General features: G+C 38.7%; 1 protein-coding gene across 1 annotated transcript in view; it reads right to left on the minus strand.

Annotated features, from left to right (window-relative positions):
- Window positions 1-441: 441 nt before the first annotated feature.
- The window catches only part of cacna1db (calcium channel, voltage-dependent, L type, alpha 1D subunit, b), a 63,291-nt gene continuing 40,751 nt past the window's right edge, over window positions 442-22,981 (minus strand). The window contains exons 29-44 of the mRNA XM_056464568.1: window positions 18,731-18,859; window positions 18,170-18,235; window positions 17,998-18,089; window positions 15,963-16,122; window positions 13,978-14,105; window positions 13,804-13,900; window positions 12,118-12,220; window positions 11,941-12,042; window positions 11,650-11,780; window positions 11,049-11,165; window positions 9,106-9,365; window positions 7,331-7,474; window positions 7,086-7,237; window positions 4,827-4,924; window positions 3,999-4,292; window positions 442-2,826 (exon numbers count right to left, since the gene is read on the minus strand). Of these exons, the coding sequence (XP_056320543.1) occupies window positions 2,560-2,826; window positions 3,999-4,292; window positions 4,827-4,924; window positions 7,086-7,237; window positions 7,331-7,474; window positions 9,106-9,365; window positions 11,049-11,165; window positions 11,650-11,780; window positions 11,941-12,042; window positions 12,118-12,220; window positions 13,804-13,900; window positions 13,978-14,105; window positions 15,963-16,122; window positions 17,998-18,089; window positions 18,170-18,235; window positions 18,731-18,859 (2,340 nt within the window). The 3' untranslated portion in view covers window positions 442-2,559. The remainder of the gene's footprint in view (window positions 2,827-3,998; window positions 4,293-4,826; window positions 4,925-7,085; window positions 7,238-7,330; window positions 7,475-9,105; window positions 9,366-11,048; window positions 11,166-11,649; window positions 11,781-11,940; window positions 12,043-12,117; window positions 12,221-13,803; window positions 13,901-13,977; window positions 14,106-15,962; window positions 16,123-17,997; window positions 18,090-18,169; window positions 18,236-18,730; window positions 18,860-22,981) is intronic.

Raw genomic sequence — 22,981 nt, forward strand, 5'->3', positions numbered from 1 at the left:
CAGCGGATGCCCTTCCAGCCACAACCCAGTACTGGGAAACACCCATACACACTTATTCACACATACACTACGTTCATCAATTCCCCTATAGTGCATGTGTTTGGACTGTGGGGGAAACTGGAGCACCCGGAGGAAACCCACGCCAACATGGGGAGAACATGCAAACTCCACACAGAAACGCCAACTAGGCCAGCTGGGACTTGAACTAGCGACCTTCTTTCTGTGAGGCCACACTGCTAACCACTAAGCCACCATGACTTCATTTTGCTATTGAGGACTATGAATTAATTACATGTACTAACGTCATGGCTATTGTTAGAATTAGGGTTATTTGCATGTCATTTTGCATAATTATTTTGAATTACTATAGGAAGTATGTGAAACAAGGCATCCTAAAGAATAAAGCGTCCCAGAGATATCTGTGAACAAATAAATTGACATATATTTAGGAACATGTAAATGTTAATGACAGTAAATCATTTATAGGATACTTTCAGAATGTGTTGTATCATTATGCACATCTTTATGAATGAGGCCCCTGGTTATTCCAAAAGGAGTTAATACTGTGAAGCTTTTACCACGGTAATTGCTTCACAGATGTGAACACACTTCTGTACTCCAACACAGGCTCATTGGAAATACTTTTGCTTGTGTGAAACCACAAAAAACGTATTTCAACTTACATGTGATTGCAGTTTGTGGATAAAACGAACACTAGGGGGCAGTGTGATGACAACGTTTGCTCCTTTTCACACTAATGATACTTACAGGGACATATTAATGATGAATACATTATTATTTTCAAGCCGTTCTTCGCACAACACCAAAATAAACAGCACAAAACAACTTAACGCTGTCTGTGAATAACTTGCATCACCTATCTATCTCCTTATGGACACCTTTTGTGGCGTGGGTAGTTTGCTTGTAGTTCACTTTGTATGGTGTTGTGTTTGTGCTGCAGAGCGCTCGGGTTCAGGTGAAGCACGCCTCCACATAAGAGATAAAAGCACTGTAAAATCAAGGTAAAACAATGTGGTTACAGTGCACTTTTCTCCTACGTCTGCTTCTGAAAACACGATGGGTTGGGTTTAGGGAAAGGGTTTAGCTCTGTACGACAAGCGCTGCCTTCTTGTGGACGTGGATCTGAAACATACAGTACAACAAAATGTACCCTAAATGATATATTTCAGATTCTGAGACATGTAGACAGCGCCCTCTAGTGGATTTGCCATCTGAAATATACAACAAAACATACCCTAATGAATGTATTTCAGATTAGCAGAAATGTATTTAGCGCCCTCTAGTGGATTTGCAATCTGAAATATACAACAAAACATACTATAATTATTGTATTTCAGATTAGCAGAAATGTATTAAGCGTGTTCTAGTGGATTTGTCATCTGAAACGCACAACATAACATACAGAGAGCAACGTATTTTAAGTTTCGCAAAACTGTATTTATGGATTTGTCGCCTGAAACCCGCATTAAAAAAATATCCTAATTAATGTTTTTCATATTCATATGTAGACAGCGCCCTCTAGTGGATTTGTCATGTGAATCAAACAACAAAATGCACTATAAGAAACATATTTAAGATGCCCTAAATTGTACACAGCACCCACTAGTAGATTTGTCATCTGAAATGCGCAATAAGACGTACCAAGAGCAATGTATTTTACATTTCACAAAACTGTATTCAGAACCCTCTAGTAAATTCGTCATCTGAAATGTACAACAAAATGTACCCTAATTAACGTATTTCAGAATTGCTAAAAATGTCGACAGCGCCCTCTAGTGGATTTGTCATGTGAAACAAAAAATATTCTAATTAATGTATTTCATATTCGAACAAATGTACACAGCGCCCTCTAGTGGATTTGTTATCTGAATCATCCAACAAAACGCACCCAAATTAATGTATTTCAGATTCGCAAAAAAAAAAAATGTAGACAGCGCCCTCTAGTGGATTTGTCATCTGAAACATGAAACAAAAAATATCCTAATTAATGTATTTCATATTCGCAGAAATGTATACAGTGCCCTCTAGTGGATTTGTTATCTGAAATGTACAACAAAACGCACCCAAAGAACGTATTTTACGTTTTCGCAAAAATGTATAGAGCATCCTCTTGTGGATTTGCCATCTGAATCATCCAACAAAACACACCCAAATTAATGTATTTCAGATTCGCAAAAAAAAAAAAATGTCGACAGCGCCCTCTAGTGGATTTGGCATGTAAAACACACAACAAAACGCACCCGGAGCAACATATAGCATGAGACATATTTCCAATGAGCCTGTGTTGTTTTACACAGTTAGCGAAAGCGCATCTGTTTGACCAAGTGATCTTTGTCTGGTTAAATTGGTTCGGGATCATCAAAAGCTGAACAGATTGTCCAGTTTATTCCTAACACTATCAGTTTTGGAAATTTCCCAAGACATCAATAGGTTTAACTACATGAAAAGCTCAAAAGGAGTGTAAAGCGATTGGTCAGCGTGAGCAGCAGAGCTTGACACTGCAGTTTTTAAAGGCACGGTTACCTCATTTTTACACCACTACAACACTGAGACGTAGATCATTTCGTCCGCCAGATCCTCGTCCCGTCGGCTGCTGCTGTCCGTCTCCTCGTCGCTGTATTCTCGAAGATTGGGACTCAAACCCGTCTCGTTTCCTCCAGAGCCTAGTGTCACATTCAGTAAGTTGCTAGCAGCACTTTCCATCTCATCGATTGTCATTTCGCAAGCGTCTGCAATCTCGTGTTTGGTTACAGTCACAAACTTTGGATCCTTTGCGTATTTTCCCAGTCCACCAGATATCATCACCTATGGTGAAACACACTGCATCAGCATCACGGGATTTGATGTATGCTAAGACTTCTATATTTCATATATAGCACAAAATTCATTAGCTATTAAGGCAAGACACTAAGAGTAAAAACACTGGTCAACTTTAAGATAGTGCAGAGTAAATGTGTAAACAGTGTAAATGCTGAGTACATTTGTAAATGCAGTGTAAATGGTGAGTAAACAGTGTCAGTGGTAAGTAAATGTGTAAATGGTGAGTAAAAGTGTAAATAGAGAGTAAATAAAGTGTAAATGGTGAGTATAAATGCAGTGTAAAGGGTGAGTAAATGTGTAAACACAGTGTAAATGGTGAGTACAAATGCCGTGTAAAGGGTGAGTAAATGTGTAAACACAGTGTAAATGGGGAGTAAATACAGTGTAAATAGTGAGTACAAATGCAGTGTAAAGGGTGAGTAAATGTGTAAACACAGTGTAAATGGTGAGTATAAATGCAGTGTAAATGGGGAGTAAATACAGTGTAAATAGTGAGTATAAATGCAGTGTAAAGGGTGAGTAAATGTGTAAACACGGTGTAAATGGGGAGTAAATACAGTGTATATAGTGAGTACAAATGCAGTGTAAAGGGTGAGTAAATGTGTAAACACAGTGTAAATGGGGAGTAAATACGGTGTAAATAGTGAGTATAAATGCAGTGTAAAGGGTGAGTAAGTGTGTAAACGTAGTGTAAATGGGGAGTAAATACAGTGTAAATAGTTAGTACAAATGCAGTGTAAAGGGAGAGTAAATGTGTAAATGTACTGTAAATGGGGAGTAAATACAGTGTAAATAGTGAGTATAAATGCAGTGTAAAGGGTAAGTAAATGTGTAAACGCACCGTAAATGGGGAGTAAATACAGTGTAAATAGTGAGTATAAATGCAGTGTAAAGGGTGAGTAAATGTGTAAACACAGTGTAAATGGGGAGTAAATACAGTGTAAATAGTGAGTACAAATGCAGTGTAAAGGGTGAGTAAATGTGTAAACACAGTGTAAATGGTGAGTATAAATGCAGTGTAAATGGAAAGTAAATGTGTAAATGCAGTGTAAATACAGTATAAATGGTGAGTATAAACGCAGTGAAAATGGTAACTGAATGTGTAAACAGTGTAAATGGTGGGTAAATGTGTAAACATTGTGTAAACGTTGACTCACGGCCTCCACCAGGCTGTGTGCGCTGCTCCGCGTCTGCAAATGATGTCCACAGAGCCGCGGCGGGACCTTCAGGAGGGAGGAGGAGGTGGGTGGAGACCGCATCGACCAGTCAGAGGCCTGCTGGGTGTTCCAAAAGCCCCTGTGGACCAATCCCGGCGTGCTGCTGGCGCTGGGTGCGGCCTGGACCAGTGGAGTGTATGGAGGGGGCGTGGTTGGGGGCGTGACCCACGAGCGGATGGAGCGTGTCGGAGAGAGTCGTGATTGGCTGGATTCCTGACCACTCATCATCCTCACCTGCGTAGAAAAACACAGATTACACACACTGGTTGCGTAGGTTACTTTTGAATTGTAATCTCTCACTGATTACAAATTTTGTAGATTATTAGACATTTATGATATCCAGTATTAATTAATTAGTAAATGATTCATTAAACTTGTATTTAAATCGATTTGCTAATTACTTTGTCTGAAAAGTAATTGAAATGCTCAGTAATTTACCTACTTGACTCAATACTACAATATAAACATTTTAAATATTCCAAAATGGACTAGTCTGAGAAGTATTTTTAAAGTGGTTTACTGTAATTACGAGTACTTCATTTTGGAATCTGATTGCGTAATCCTGATTAAATACAATCCATTACTAACCAGCTCCATCAGTCTAGAGAGTTTGGAAATGTCTAATGGATTATGAATGGTAATATACCGCATTATTTTGCTCGGGTGCATTCCCAAGCGATTTAGTTTTGTGAGTCCAGTCGTGCTGCTGATGCAGTTTTATTTCATTTATTTGAGCCGTGTGCTGTGTTGTCTCATGTTTTTGATCACCTGATGATGCTGTGGTGGTGAAGCTGCGGGACGAAGCTGAATCTGATCCTGACTCTGTTTGCGCAGACACTCGAAATGGAAAGCAGACCTGTGAGAGGCTGAACGGAGAAACAAACACATCAACATGAGTTAATTCGTATTAAATGCTGAATAAACTAACACTGTCACGATCACCAGCGATCATAACTCACAGATCGCTGGATCTCACACACAAACACGCATGGACTACAAATCCGCCATTAATGGACTACATATTCAGTCATGCCACACACATACTCACACCTGCTCCAAGGCTCAACTGATTACACTCGCACCACCTGAGGATCGTCATGGACTGATTACAAACACCATTTAAGCTGCACATACACTCATTCACATTGCAGAGTCTTGTTTACCTGTGAGTGACAATTCAACGCGGTTACCCTGTTCTTGTTTCTCCGTGTCTTTGACCTTAGCCTTGTTTACCTAGTTCTCCCTGTCTGATGCCTGCCTTCTGACCTCTCGCCTGTTATAGTGACTACGATTCTGGATTTGCCTTTATACATCTGTTTGCACCTGTGTTGACCTATGCTTGCCTGACTTTGAATAAACCTGCACGTGGATCCAAACCTCAGTTGTCTCCGTCACTCCCCCGTGTTACTAACACCGCTGTAGGTGCTGAGTTTCTCATTTCAATTTAAACCCAATATTTAAGCTCTTAATGCTCTACTTTAACAATCTGAGCGGGGATGGTGCACATCGCCTTTCTTTTTTAGTGTTGATGGTCTGAAAATTACGACCCAAATTCACATTGTGATATTGCATGAGTATTTTATGTTCTCAGTTGAGTTGCGTTAATGATGTCAGATTATATAGTTAGCACATCAGTTGCTACTTGTTTTCTTATGCTCATAAACAATACACAACCTTTAGCGTTATGGTTCCTGTAACTAATATAGCCACTTATTTGTAAATCATTCATTCTTTCATTTTCCTTCAGCCCTTTATTTATCAGGGGTCACCACAGTGGAATGAACCGCCAACTTATCCAGCATATGTTTTAATCTGCGGATGCCCTTTCAGCCATAACAGAGCACTGTGAAACACCCATACACACTCATTCACACACACACACACACACACACACACACACACACTACGCCCAATTTAGTTAATCAATTCCCCTATAGCGCATGTGTTTGGCCTGTGGGGGAAACCGGAGCACCTGGAGGAACATGCAAACTCCACACTGAAACACCAACTGACCCAGCCGGGACTCGAACCAGCGACCTTGTTGCTGTCAGGCCACAGTGCTAACCACTGAGCCACCATGCTGCCTTGTAACTACTTTTAGATAAAAAAATTTTTTCTGTACAGTTAAAACAGTGTACACATTGCACATAAACCATCTAGATGCAACTGTTTGGCGTCATCAAAAATAGTGGCGCCCCCTATAGTGCAAAATACATATAAGTTCATGTGGAGTTTAAATAACTTAAAGGGATAGTTCACCCAGAAAAGAAAATTCTGTCATTATTTCTTTCTGCTGTTAAACACAAAAGAAGATATTTTGAAGAATGTTGGAAATCTGCAACCACTGACTTCAATTGTATTTGTTTTTCCTACTATGAAAGTCAATGGTTACAGGTTTTCAGCTTTCTTCAAGACATCTTGAAAGAAACTCATAAACATTTAAAACCACTTGAGGGAGAGTAAATAGTGAGTGAATGTTCATATTTAGGTGAACTATGCTTTGTTTATTTATATTATATTAAAGCATGGCGACGCAGTAGGTAGTGCTGTCACCTCACAGCAAGAAGGTCGCTGGTTCGAGCCTCGGCTGGGTCAGTTGGTGTTTCTGTGTGGAGTTTGCATGTTCTCCCTGCGTTCGCTTGGGTTTCCACCGGGTGCTCCGGTTTCCTCCACAGTCCAAACACATGTGGTACAGGTGAATTGGGTAGGCTTGGCCGTAGTGTATGAGTGTGAATGGGTGTGTATGGGTGTTTCCCAGTAATGGGTTGCGGCTGGAAAGGAATCCGCTGCATGAAACGTGCTGGATGAGTTGGCGGTTCATTCCGCTGTGGCGACCCCTGATTAATAAAGGGACTAAGTTGAAAAGAAAATGAATAAATGAATGAATGAATATTAAAGGTCTTAACACAGCCAGGGTTCCCTTTAACAGCTTGTTTATTCCCAAACTAATCTTCTCAGTCAAAATCTGTGTGGACATTATTAAGTGTGGAGCTGTAAAATGTGCATTATTTCTGTCTGGTCTCCCACCTGGAGCCGTGGAGCGCAGGAGTCGTCTTGAGGAGCGCTGGGGGTGCTGGGAAATCAGCTGCTCGTCTTCATCATCACACACACACTCATACACGTCCTGCTCTCGGACTGAATCTCCATCACTGAGTGTGTCCTGGACGTCTCGGTATGACCTTACAGGAGAAACGCAGCAGATGAACTCACGCAGAATCAGTTTGAGCTGTAATGATGGTCATAATTCATGATGAAGAGTTTTCCAGCATTACCTGTCTCTGGCCAGCGTCACGTCCTCATCGTGAAACTCTTCACCGCTGTAAAACTCTCCAGAAGTCCTGTCCTCGTCACTGACATCATCACGAGTCGGGTTCTCCACGTGGATAGTGGGATATCCAACAGCGCTGGAGAACGGCCTAAAAACATGATTGATTGATTGATTGATTGATTAAGTGCTTGATTGATTGATTGACTGATTGGTTGGAGGACTGACAGATTGACTGATTAATTGATTGATTATTTGGTTGACTGTTTGATTGATTGGTTAAGTGATTGATTGACTGATTAATTGAGTGATTTATTGATTGATTGACTGATTGATTGAGTAATTGATTGAATGAGTGATTGATTTGTTTGTTGGTTGATTGACTGACTGACCGATTGACTTATTGATTGTCAACCAATATTATTGATTGATTGACTGATTAATTGAGTAATTGATCAAATTGTTGGTTGACTGATTGATTGAGTGAGCAATGAATTGATTGAGTGATAGATTTGTATTTTGGTTTGTTGACTGACTGCCAATTGATTAATTGATTGATTGATTGGTTGATTGATTGACTGATTGAGTAATTGATTGAATGAGTGATTGATTTGTTAGTTGGTTGATTGACTGACTGACTGACCAATTGATTTATTGATTGGTTGGTTGACTGATTGGTTGATTGATTAATTGAGTGGGTGATTTATTGACCGATTGAATGGTTGGTTTATTGATTGATTGATAGATTGGTTGATTGATTTATTGATTGGTTGGTTGACTGATTGATTGGTTTATTGATTGATTAATTGATTGGGTGATTTATTGACTGATTGAATGGTTGATTGGTTGATTGATTGAGTAATTAATTGATTGAGTAATAGATTTGTTTTTTGGTTGGTTGACTGGCCGATTGACCAATTAATTGATTGGTTGGTTGACTGATTGATTGCTTGATTGATTCACTGATTGATCAGTCAATTGACTATTTGATTGACTAATTGATTGAGTAATCGAGTGATTGGTTTGTTTATTGGTTGGTTGACTGACTGATTGATTGGTTGATTGATTGACTGATTGAGTAATTGATGGATTGAGTGATTGATTTGTTAGTTGGTTGATTGACTGAGTGACCAATTGATTTATTAACTGGTTGGTTGACTGATTGATTGATTGATTGATTAATTGAGTGGGTGAGTGATTAACTGATTGATTGAATGGTTGGTTGATAGATAGATAGATAGATAGATAGATAGATAGATAGATAGATAGATAGATAGATAGATAGATAGATAGATAGATAGATAGATAGATAGATAGATAGATAGATAGATAGATAGATAGATAGATAGATAGATAGATAGATCGATCGATCGATCGATCGATCGATCGATCGATCGATCGATCGATTGATTGATTGATTAATTGATTGAGTGATAGATTTGTTTTTGGTTGGTTGACTGACTGACCAATTAATTAATTGATTGGTTGGTTGACTGATTGATTGTTTGATAGATTGACTGATTGACTATTTGATTAAGTAATCGAGTGATTGATTTGTTTATTGGTTGGTTGACTGATTAATTGATTGTTTGATTGATTGTTTGATTGACTATTTGATTGAGTAATCGAGTGATTGATTTGTTTATTGGTTGGTTGACTGATTGATTGACTGATTGTTTGATTGATTGGTTGATTGACTATTTGATTGAGTAATTGAGTGATTGATTTGTTTATTGGTTGGTTGACTGATTGATTGACTGATTGTTTGATTGACTGACTGACCTGTGTGTGTGTGTTTCTCCATCCACTCTGAGGTTCAGGCAGACGCTCAGAGACGACACCAGGCTCCTGCCGCTGTGCCAGCCGTTGGTGATGCCGGGCCCGTTGGCGTTGTTTATATTAGAGTTGGAGGATCTGGCATCCGACAGCGACTGACTGTGAGTGTGCGTGGAGCAGAGAGGGAGCGGCAGCTGCAGAGGACGCTGAGTAACACTGCTGAACTGATCACCACTCACATGATTCCCAAACACAACACCGTTCCTCTGAAAACACACACACACACACACACACACACACACACACACACACACACACACACACACACACACACACACACACACACACACACACACACACACACACACACAATAGCAGAAGTTAATTATGGATTACACATTGATGTATGTACAGTAGCATGGTTCACTAGAGTAAGCAAATCTAATAATTTAACTAATCTAATATAATACACATCTAATAATATACATCAATATATGTTCATCAATAATGTTAAGCAAACTTAATAATATACACTGACTCATTTTGTAAAAAATAAAAATAGTAGTTATTTTAGTATCAGAGACTGAAGATTTACTAACTAGTTTAAAATAGATTTATTTTTTAGGGTTCTTACACTTTTTCCAAAGTCAAATTTAAGCACTTTTCAAGAACTTCTCACATGTATTTTCAATCTTTAAGGTACTTTAAGGCAAGTGTGACAAATTATTTATTTACATTCATATACAAATACATACATGCATACTTCAACACATATATCAGATGCTATTTACTATGGTATAGTATGGTATAGTATTGATGTTTTCCATAGCAACTGCATATTAATATCCAGTCTTACCGTTAGTTTGCTATGAGGGAATGATGCACAAAAAGAAAGCCCCGCCCCCTACTCAATATTCAGTTTCAGTTGGAAGTACATCAACATACTGAAATAAAGCTCCGCCCCCTACTCAATATTCATTTTCAGTTAGAAGTACATCAACATACTGAAATAAAGCCCCGCCCCTACTCAATATTCCATTTCAGTTAGAAGTACATTAACATAATGAAATAAAGCCCCGCCCCTATTCAATATTCAGTTTCAGTTAGAAGTACATCAACATACTGAAATAAAGCCCCACCCCTACTCAATATTCAGTTTCAGTTGGAAGTACATCAACATAATGAAATAAATCCCCACCCCTACTCAATATTCCATTTCAGTTAGAAGTACATTAACATAATGAAATAAAGCCCCGCCCCTATTCAATATTCAGTTTCAGTTGGAAGTACATCAACATACTAAAATAAAGCCCCGCCCCCTACTCAATATTCCATTTCAGTTAGAAATACATCAACATAATGAAATAAAGCCACGCCCCTGTTCAATATTCAGTTTCAGTTGGAAGTACATCAACATACTGAAATAAAGCCCCACCCCTACTCAATATTCCATTTCAGTTAGAAGTACATCAACGTACTGAAATAAAGCCCCGCCCCTACTCAATATTCTATTTCAGTTAGAAGTACATCAACATACTGAAATAAAGCCCCGCCTCTACTCAATACTTAGTTTCAGTTAGAATTACATCAACATACTGGAATAAAACCCCGCCCCTACTCAATATTCAGTTTCAGTTGGAATTACATCAACATACTGAAATAAAGCCACGCCCCCCCACTCAATATTAAGTTTCAAATTGAAGTGCATCAACATACAGAAAGCCCCGCCCCCTACTCAATATTCAGATTCAGTTAGAAGTACATCAACATACTGAAATAAAGCCCCACCCTCTACTCAATATTTAGTTTCAGCTATAAGTGCATCAGTATGCTGAAAGCCCTGCCACCTACTCAATATTCCGTTTCAGTTAGAAGTACATCAACATACATGCAACGTGCAGATCCCCACAGACTTTAAAGAAATAAATGCACAAGGCTGAAGTGTTTACCCCGACCATCTCCTCCTCCTCATGAAGGTTAGCGTCGACCAGACCTTCATCCTGAAGATCACAGGAGATCGCTCGACAGATCTCAGGGCCGATATCATGCAGCGTACGCAGACCAGCCTGCAGAACACACACATACACACACACACATACACTATGTTGGGCAAGTAATTTCCAAAGTGTAATACATTATATATTACTAGTTACTGTCATCTGAATGTAATTAGTTACATTATCACTGACTCTGAAATGTAAAGCATTACAATACTGTTCAATTACTGCTAAGCTCCTGTCACCAAAATAACCACAGCAGTATGACGACATTTCCAAACACTCATTTTGCCATTAATTGTGATTATTCAGTCAGATTTCAGAGTCTGACAGCAGCCAGTGCTCTAGACTGAGATCTGACATTATCACATTCATTTCAAATGAGCGTTTGCCTGTACCAAGATGGCCGCTCGATTGACGCATTCCTTCCAAAGGACAACAATAGCCTATGCGGCATCTAGTGTATATATCTATGGGCCATTTCTTGCAGAAGTAAAAAGTTCTGAAGTGTTTTCAGACGCACGAATGAAGTGTGTAAGAGTGTGTGTTTGACCTGTAGAGCGGTGGTGGTGTTGAAGAGCATCTGTCCTCCCACAAGCCCTTGCTCTTTGCGTTTCCTGAATTTCCTGAAGTAGTCTTGGATCAGGAAAGTTGCGTAGAACTTCCCAACGGTGATCTCATCATCTACACACACACAGACAGACAATTAAATACTTGTGTGTGTGTGTGTCTGTGTCTGTGTATGTCTGTCCATGTGTGTATGTGTGTCAGTCCGTGTGTGTGTGTGCGCCTGCCATGTGTGTATGTCAGTGTGTGTATGTCCATGTGTGTGTGTGTGTTTAACCTCCAGCAGGGGGCACCACTTGGTCTAGGAGCTTCATGCTGGTTTTCCTCCAGATCTTCTTGATGACGGCTCGCAGCTCCTCATTGGCTTGTTCCAGATTCCCTGACACACACACACACTGGTGATTATTCACACACCAGCACAGGCCTGTGAGCGTCTGCATCTCCACAGTTTTACCTTCAGTCTTGATCTTCAGAGCCGTTCTGACCAGAGCGAACAGCGTGGCGTTGAACATCACCGTACCGTCACTGTTCAGGGGCATATTCATGGCTACCAGCCGCTGCCGAGACACAACACAACACAACACAACAGACTCAGATTAATCGACCAATCACGTGTCAGGTAGTTGTCCATGAAGACGGTGGCAAATAAATTAATGATCTGTGTGTGTGGAGGGGGGGGGGGGGGGGGGGGGGTTGGTGGGGTGGGGATGGAAATCAGTACAGAAACAGAATTGATAATGGGGCGGCATGGTGGCACAGTGGTTAGCACTGTGGCCTCACAGCAAGAAGGTCACTGGTTCGAGTCCCGGCTGGGTCAGTTGGTGTTTCAGTGTGGAGTTTGCATGTTCTCCCCGTGTTGGTGTGGGTTTCCTCTGGGTGCTCCGGTTTCCCCCACAGTCCAAACACATGCGCTATAGGGGAATTGATCAACTAAATTGCCCGTTGTGCATGAGTGTGAATGAGTGTGTATGGGTGTTTCCCAGTACTGGGTTGCAGCTGAAAGGGCATCTGCTGTGTAAACATATGCTAGAGTTGTTGACGGTTCATTCCGCTGTGGTGACCCCTTATGAATAAAGGGACTAAGCCAAAGGAAAATGAATGAATAAATATATATATATATATATATATATACATATATAAGGGTGTATATGAGAGATTCAGTCTAATATATACAGTGCTCAGCATAAATGAGCACACCCTCTTTGGAATATTAATATTTGTATTCATTTCTCAGTGATTATATTGAATATATTTTGGATCATTTAAACAGAACAGTTTTATTAAACAGTTACGACTCCCCAACCCTCTTCACTTTCATCAGCGACACCCCTCCGCCATCCAACGCCTCGCAAACCCCCCACCCTCTTTACTTTAGTCCGCGACAGCCAACCCCCAAGCCCCCACTCTCCACTTTCATCCGCAACACCTCTATATCCTCGGGTAACATGCCGGATCCATTACCCCGATCTGTTCCGGGACCTCGCAATTCACAAATCAAGCACTGATATGCACAAATATATTACTGTAAAGCATCTTAGAGAAAATATATATGTAAAAGAGAGATCTGTGAGGGGTCGACTCATTTATGCTGTATATAAAGCATGTGATATACTATTATTCATTTATTTAGTTTACATTTTTAATAGTCCTGTTAAAACGATTGATAATGATCTTTCACATTCCAAGAAATAAAGTTTGTATTTACCTACGTGTATACTGTGTTTACTTATCTATATATGTATAAATACACACACATACTGTACATAAAAACACAAAAATATACAAAATAATTATATTTACATATATATTTATTAGTGTTGTCAAACGATTAATCGCATTCAAAATAAAGTTAAAACAAGCTAAATAATCCGCCAGTGGGGTAAGCAGAATAATTATATTGTTCCTTTTGATATGAGATTATTTTGCTTCCCCCATTGGTGGATTATTTAGCTTGTTTTAATCAAAAACTCACTTAATTTGGACTCATTATTTCTGAAATCAACACAATATTTAGTACTGGTCTAGAAAATGCTTCTCGATTTAAGAGTTTTTAGATATTTCGACTAGAAACAAGACAAGAAATCTAAATGCATTTGCAGTGTGTGTGTGTGTGTGTGTTTGAGTGTGTTGGAATTCATACCTTGCATGCAACTCTATGTGGACACAGTTTGCCGAAGCCCAGGGGCGGCTGAATCCTGCGCAGTAACGTCACCACGTCTAAATGCTTGATTCGGCCCCTGATGAACATAAACACACTGTCACACACACACACACACACACTGAACTAGAAGCACAGTATCTGATGCATTCATACTTGGCCTCGGGATCATATTCCGACCAGATCCTCTTGAATTCATCTAGATGATGTGGTCCGAGAATCGACCAATCACGTGTCAGGTAGTCGAAGTTGTCCATGATGACGGCGACGAATAAATTAATGATCTGTGGGGGTGGGAATAAAATAAGTATTATAATTTAAATAAAATTGAGCATAAAACTTTTTTATTATGACGTTTATTATGATGTAAAACTATTTGCTAAAATTATTATAATTGTATTGATTTTTTACAATATTTCCTATGATGTTTTTTTCTTCTAGAGAAAATTTAGCTGCAATAAAATCACATTTTTCTTTTTTTTTTATAATTTCAAAGGTTAAAATGATCAAATATCTTCTCTATTAAACATCACTTGGAGATTAAAAATACATGTAAAATTAATATTGATGATAATTAATTATCATTATATTAAAAGTATTATTATTCATTCCTTTTCGGCTTAGTCCCTTTATTAATCTGGGGTCAACACAGCGAAATGAACCGCCAACTTATCCAGCATGTGTTTTACTCAGCGGATGCCCTTCCAGCTGCAACCCATCAAGAGGAGTCTGGATGCAGACCTAGTGCAGTGCAATCTGAGCTGCATCCAATGCTTTTTAATGAGCTCCCCTAACCCCACCCCTCATAGTGAAGTCACTCGCTCCATTTGAGTGCATTGTGTCTGAGTGATGCAATTTCAGCTTACATCATAAAGGCTGCATCCAGATACTATTGAACCCATCACAGGGAACCCATCACACACTCATTCACACGCATACACTATTGACAATTTTAGCTTACACAATTCACCTATACCACATGTTTTTTTTTTTTTTGGGCTTGTGGGGGAAACCGGAACACCTGGAGGAAACCCACGCGAACACGGGGAGAACATGCAAACTCAGAAACGCCAACTGACCCAGCCGAGATAAGAACCAGCGAGCTTCTTGCTGTGAGGCAATCGTGCTACCCTCTGCGCCACCGTGCTGTATTATTATTATTTTATTGAATAATAATTCATAAATATTATTCTATTTCAAATATTTGTACAAAAATTAATAATTTTGAGTATGCAAATGTGGACAGGGCCTGAATTCTGTCCATGGGGCTCGCTATTAGTGGATCTCATGTGATTGACAGGTTGATCCCGCCCCTCACACAAGTAAACAGTAGTCAGAGATGCCATTGAAGAGGAAATTAAGGAACAAATAATTTAAAGAATGTGTAAAACTCTGTGTAAAACTACAGGCGAGAGAGTTTATTGTGCTGCAATTTAAATAAACATGCAATTACAAATAACACCAGCAAATTAAGAAGAGATTCTCATGGTGTTGACAGCACATGTGTTGCAAATCCTCACAATGCAAACACATTCAGTAAACGCATGCATTTTCTGACCACACATGCAAAGAGCAGGGAACACATAATGGAAATGTTTCAGGGGGACCCAAAAGCGTGACGGACCTGGCTGGGATTTGTCTATTGTGCCGTGACCTGCTCGGTTAGGTTGTAGGTGATGTTTGAAACGTGAGTTTATGGTTTATTTTAACATCCTGATTACACCCTTGTCCTTTGTATATAATTAGCATCAATAACCATAACTTAAACAGTCGGGTCCGTTACATATTAGGGTCCCCCTTGAAACATTTCTGTTGTGTTCTGTGCTATTCTGCATGTGTGGTGAGAAAATGCACGCGTTTTCTTAATGCATTAAGAAAGGATCTTTCCTTAAGGATTTTGAGGATCTTGTCTTAACTTGCTGGTGTTTTCTGAAACTGTAGCATGTTAAACTCTCTCAGCCACCGTACAGAACTGCAGTTTTACACAGAGTTTTAATGTTATTCCTTAATTAGTAGGAATGTCAGTATTTCTGATATTTTCTGAAGTACTGGGAGAACTGTAAGCACGTGGAGCTGGGCTGTTTTAGCTGTTTTGAGGGTTGTTTTTGATTTGATGTTTTAGCTGGGCTGTTTTAACGTACCAGGAAAGCGCAGAGCATGTAGAAGCTGATGAAGTAGAGGATGGCGAAGTTGCTGCCGCAGGATTTCTCTTCCCCAGGATTATAGTCGGACTCGGAATCGCACAGTTTTCCAGGTAAACAAGCCAACATGATCTGCTGCCAGGCTTCACCTGTCGCACACCTAAAAATACAGTCAGAGAAACACACCATCGCCATACATCATGTCAATTATTATACCAGAACATGAGCTGCTAACACTTTAAAATAACGCTCAATTAGTCAATGTTAGTTAATGTGTTTACTAACGTGAACTATTAGTAATCCCTTTATTATGCTATTTGTTCAACTCAGTTAATGTTATTTTTGTTAAATAACATTAGTTCGTGTTAACTCACTGTGCAAGCACACCTTCGGATGGTAAGAATACATTAGTTAATGTTGATCTATGATTAATAAATGCTGCACAAACTTAGATAATAATCGTTAATACATTAACTAAGATTAACTAATGTACCATTATTCTAAAGCAGAGCTATTCAGTTAGTTTGTCATGGGGGCCGGTTCATGAAAAGCATCTCAAACGAAGGGAGAGATATGACTTGCTCTATGAGTGATGACACATCTGCATATAAGAGCCTATATGCTGTATTTTAGCTCCTTAAAACACCCACGTTGGCTTTTTCTACATTAAAATGTTAATATATTGTATTTTGAAACTGCGTATTAGCCTCGGTGTACATACTCGGAACTTTAAACTAGCGCTCAGTTGGCAACTTGGCATAACTTCATTTAATTGTAGCAGTTTCGTTTTGTTCCGTGCAACAGAAATGCGGCTTAGAAGCCTTTACGATTAATTAACTGTGACGAATTAAAGCGCAGTTCATAGTGAAATCGGCTTATATCGTTGCATCCCTATTGACGATATCAATGCCTTTCCTACAAACACATCCAAATGTTTTCGGCTGTCGCGCCACTCACTTTGGTGACTGCGCTCTGGGCATCTGCAGCTTATGCTGTATTGAACAGACGCACGTCACTTCATAACTATAGCGGCCGTTTATGGACTGAACTAAATTTATTTTTGATGTCTTGGTCATACTATTTGGAGGGCCGGAACAAATTGCCTCAGGGGCCAGGTTCGGCCCATTGGCCCCAATTGAATAGCCCTGTTCTAAAGTGTTACCAATTCATTTTTTATTTGACCTCTTGTTATGAATGAACCCAATATTAACCAAGAGATGCAAAAACTAGTCACACTGTAAAATACATACAAGCGAAATTCTTCTTATTATTATTGTTATAACAGTTATTATTATTATTATTATCACAAATATTATTGTGTGGCCAAATGCAGCTAATAATAGATAATAAACAACAGTCTTGAATCCAATTTTCACTGCATTGACTTCCATTATAATCACATTTATTGATTGCAAAGCCATGACAGCATGTAATCATGCATTCTTGATTGTTGCTGGTTTTCAATGTTGGGATTAAGAGGTAAAATGGGTCATTTCTACTGTTGATCATCTGTTGTCAGCATTAACCCTTTAGATATGCCTGTGATAAAGAGTTTCTGGCTTTTATATGGAGTAAAACTAAACTTTTTTTGCACTGTAACTGATGATTAACAGTAAAAATTATACACTGTCCCTCTTCCTAACAGGGAAAACCAGCAAGAATCAAGAATGCGTGATTATAAACTGGCATGGCTTTGCAATCAAAAAATGTGGTTATAATGGAAGTCAATGGGGCAAAACAGCCCTTAACATAACCAAAGGGAAGTCAATCTGAGTGCATTGTTGAAGCATTGAGAATTTTTAAAGCATTTTCCCAGAATATGTGTCAAAATGAGATTTGTCAGCAAAATATCATCACATTTGCTGAAACAGAGAGAAAGTTGTGGTCAAATTATGCCTCAAAATCAGCCCAGAATGGATGAAAAGGACCCAACAGGACACGAGGGTTTATCAAATAAGAATATAGATTTCTGTCATGCCAGTGAAACTCACTGAATCAAAACTGACTGATCATTATGATATTGTCCTGAACACACCTGAACAGCAGGAGCACAGCTTGAGGAAAGGTCTGGAAATTATTATTGCGATTAATACTGGTTCCATCCACCATAGCAATCTTCCCGAATACCTACAATAACAAATAAAAAACGGTCATCATAATTCACAGCGGCGTTCCTGTAAAACTGCAGCGGTTTTTACAATATTTACCTGCATTCCAATGACAGCGTAGATGAAGAAGAGCATGGCGATGAGCAGAGCCACATACGGCAGAGCCTGACATAGAAAAACACAGCCCTGACGTCAGCTCAAACATCACACACACACACTTAGTCCCTTATTTATGAGGGGTCACCACAGCGGAATGAACCGCCAACTATTCCAGCATATGTATTACACAGTGGATGCCCTTCCAGCCGCAACCCAGTAATGGAAAACACCCATACACACTCATACACTACGGCCAATTTAGTTCATCAATTCCCCTATAGCGCGTGTGTTTGGACTGTGGGGGAAACCGGAACACCCGGAGGACCTGGAGGGCATGCCAGGACTCGAACCAGTGTCCTTCTTGTTGTGAGACAACAGTGCTAGCCATTGAGGCACCGTACCGCCCCTATATTAGAGCAGTACTGTGATCTTATACAGGTCCATGACTAGTTCATATGGCATTTCTGATCTTCAGCTGTGGTTTTATCATGCTTTCATTAATAAAAAGCAGTATCAAGTGTTTTTAATATATAGCAGGACAGTATAATGCATGTAATGTACCTGAAAAGACTTGATGAATGTCCAGAGGAGCGTGCGGATGCCTTCTCCTCGGCTCAGCAGCTTCACTAAACGCATGACCCGAAACAGCCGGAAGAACGTGATGGAGATTCTCGCACTGTCCTCAGTGTTCTGGGAAAAACAGTTCATGTTAATGCGTTATATTGTGCATCCGTGTGTCACACATGGTGCAGTGTGAGTATTGTGGGAACAGCACCGTGTGTTCCACTCGTCTGCACTGTTCTTGTCTCGTTTCTAGTCTGAATGTCTAAAAGTTCTGCAAGTGTGGTAAGTGCACTGCTTTTCTTACTTATAGTTTTTGTCTTGTTTCTAGTCCAAATATCTAAAAATTCTCATATCAAGAAGCATTTTCTAGATAAGTACTGAATATTGTTTTGTTTTCAGAAATGATGAGTCAAAATGAAGAATAAGCAAGCAAAATAATCTGGCAATATGGTAAGGTAATCTTATTTAAATGGAAAAACAAGATGATTTTTCTCACCCGATTAGTAATTATTTTGCTTGTTTTAAGGAAAAACACTTCATTTTGACTCATTTCTGAAAACAACACAATATTTAGTGCTTGTCTAGAAAATGCCTCATTCGAATTAAAAGTTATTCGATATTTGTACCAGAAACAAGACTAAAACTAACAACCCAGGCTCATTCTGAGAACGTAGTCCTGTGGACGTTTCTGGAGACTGCGAAATGCGTAGCCAGGGGTACGTACGGCTGCATTTCATTTTTTTAAGCGAACGCTGCAGGGCGCCTCCGTGTGGAGGGCTTTCCCGCTGCAACCAGTTTGTCCGGTTAGCTCTTCGTGTACTCTGGCGGACTCGAGGCGCAGAGAGGGGCTGACCACGACGACGATGACGACCGGGTTCGAGTCCGGGGAAGAGCGGTTCCAGAAATCAGGTAAGAAAACAAAAACAAAATCCAAAAAATGAAGCGAACAAGTTGATTCTTGGGTGAGAATGTGGACAAAATCCGAAAACGTGGTAAAAATCAGACGAGGGCTTTTCTTTTTCTAGACGGCTTTTGTGAATCGTTGTTGGTTGGGTTTAGGGACGGAGGAGGGTGGGTCAGCCGATTGGCCGGTCGTACAGTCAATCATTCTGTCATCCAGGCAGACAGGTGGAAGGTCGTTCGACAGCGGCCTCTAGCGGGTTTACGCAAGAACGGCGCGGGAAAAAGCGCGCACAGCGGCCTCTCGCGGACTCGCGAAAACAAAAACTGCAAAAATACGTACCTCCCGGGACATATTTCGCGGTCTCCTGAAACGTCTCCGGGACTACGTTCTCAGAATGAGCCTGGGTTGAAAACTAATTAAGAGAAGGTTTTTTTTGCAGTGAAAAAGGGTGTGACGGATCAGAAATCTCACGGTTCGGATCACATTATGGTGTTTTAGACAAATGTCATTTGCTGTCCATTCATTACAGAAACAGCACTGCGAGACACTTGTGGTTTTATCAAACAGAACTTAGAAGCTGTAATTTTATAAAGATAAAATAAAGAAATAATCAGCTGAATAAAAATAAACTGTAGACTCGTGTATAATACTGGAGGAACTGATGTAAGAATTGTTTTAAAATCTTTGTTTCTGTCTTTTGTCCTTTTTTTTGTTTTCTTTTTCTTTTTTTGTCTTTATAATTGTTGTTACTTTTTGTATTGCTCTGTGTTGCTTTAAGAAAATAAAAATATAATATTAAATAAGTAAATAAATAAATAGTAAAATATTTAGTTCTTTGAAAAACTCACTGTTACTACTGCTTTTGCTAATAATGCTAAATGTATACATTATATTACATTACATTATCATTTGTACAACCCATATTTACTTTTAGTCTCATTATCAGTAAATGATTCAGTTTTCACTCATAAATCTTCATTGTTAGATGATCATTGTTGAGGAATTATTCAGTGGTGTATTTTTGATGGCTGGTTGTCGCCACCTATTGGTTAAATAATGTAACTGCTGCCTACAACTTTCATTTTTGAGCGTTGTTAAACGCATATGAGGGTGATTTTAATCTTTACCATAAACATCAGTGATTATATCTAAACTATACACTGTTCTCTCAGTACTGCTGTGTTATTTGACTGTTTGTAACTAACTCAATACACTAAAGACTCAAGCTCTTTCTTGATCTTTGTGTTTTTCAATCACAGATTTGAGTGCAGCGATTGGAAGGATTATTAAACATATGCAAATCACCATCATTTATATTGTATGTTGTGTGGGTGTTGAGATCCCGATCTTTTAATGATTAATCCTACAGCGTACACTGAATGCATTAATGCAGCTAAACAAGTCGTGACAGAAAACACCTTTAATAACCTTAGAAACCCACCACATCCCCAATAACCCACCACAACTTCTTCTGTCATCATAATATTTTACAGGAAATACTACATGCTTTCATACAGTACATGTGATTTGAATGACACAAGAGGCGATCTCTCTGCCATCATTACAAATTTAGGATTAATCTTCAAATAAATAAAAAATGTATTAATCCGCGGGTCATGTGTGTTCCAAACCATAGGTTGTGATCCGTTACACCACTAATATTTATGCACTGGCTTATTTTAAAGAAAACTGGTAACACTTTGCAATAAGGTTGTAATAATTAAGTATTGTGTGAACAGGACTGTGTGTTTGACTGTAACATTTTTTACAGTTTTCATCTCGTTTTTAATCCAAATATATAAGCAATTCTAATTAAAAAAGCATTTTCTTGACAACTAAAAAAATACTGATTTATTTTTAGAAATATTAAGTCAAAATTAAGTGGGTTTTTTCCTTAAAATAACCAAAATAATCTGCCAAAGTAAAATATTCTTATTATTTTAAACCAAAACCAAGATTTTTTAAGGAAGAACTCATTTAATTTTGACTCAATATTTCTGAAAACAAGACAATATTTTAACCTCGTCTAGAAAATGCTAACAATCTTTAGATATTTGGACTAGAAACAAGACTCTGAGTAATTGAATCCTGTTTTAATAATTTTTGCAGTGTGGCGTTCTGCTTGATCCAAGGGTGAGTTTCATGCAGAGTTTGTCATGCACTGCAGGTGTCACATTCTCAAATAATAAAGGCTGTTTATGGTTTGATCATAAACATAAGCAGATCATTCTCTTACAGGCTCTTACCCCTGACTATACTTCACATACAGCAGATCCTGAGGGCTTCAACAGATCAGAGGATGTGCATTAAACTCACACTCACATCATTACTGATGAATACAGCTAAATCAGGACTCAATTAAACCCCCAATGAAACAATCAAGGCGAGATATTTATTAGAATCAAAAGAGCAAACACTTATTTTATTTCATGGAGTTTAAATCTCACAATTCCCACAGTTTTTCGTTAAATTATGAGTTACTTTGGGACTGAGTTCTGCATTTATTTCCTGCAATTCTGCCTTCTTTTTTGGGAGGAATTCCAAATTCATAAATGACTTTTTTGGGTCTCACTTTATTTTGATGGTCCGTTTGATGAATTAAGTCACATTGTATCTACATGCTGACTAATCCTCATTAGATTATCAGTAGACTGTTGGGTTGGGGTTAGTGTAAGTTGACATGTACTTGCAAAGTTTCTTACAGTCAGTTAAATGTCTGTTGAAGGAGTAGCATCAGCAGATATTAAACAGACAGTCTACTAATACTCAGATGGACCATCAAAATAAAGTGGTACCCTTTTTTGTTGAAATTCTGCATTTTCATGCATTAATTCTGACCTTTTCAGAACTTTGTAAGTTTAAAGCACATCTCACAATTTAGATCAATTTGATCAATTTTGAATTCGACTTTGGCTTTTTTAATTAATTTTGAGTTCGTTTTTTTAAACGACTTTGGCTTTTTTTATCAATTTTGAGTTCGTTTTTTTAAACGACTTTGGCTTTTTTAATCAATTTTGAGTTCGTTTTTTTAAACGACTTTGGCTTTTTTTATCAATTTTGAGTTCGTTTTTTTAAACGACTTTGGCTTTTTTAATCAATTTTGAGTTCGTTTTTAAACGAGTTGTCTTTTTTAATCAATTGTGAGTTCGTTTTTTAAACGAGTTGTCTTTTTTAATCAATTGTGAGTTCGTTTTTTAAACGAGTTTAGCTTTTTTAATCAATTTTGAGTTCGTTTTTTAAACGAGTTGGCTTTTTTAATCAATTTTGAGTTCGTTTTTTAAACGAGTTTAGCTTTTTTAATCAATTTTGAGTTTGTTTTTTAAACGAGTTTGGCTTTTTTAATC

The sequence above is a fragment of the Danio aesculapii genome, chromosome 8 (assembly GCF_903798145.1).
Source record: "Danio aesculapii chromosome 8, fDanAes4.1, whole genome shotgun sequence".
Taxonomy (NCBI): Eukaryota; Metazoa; Chordata; class Actinopteri; order Cypriniformes; family Danionidae; genus Danio; species Danio aesculapii.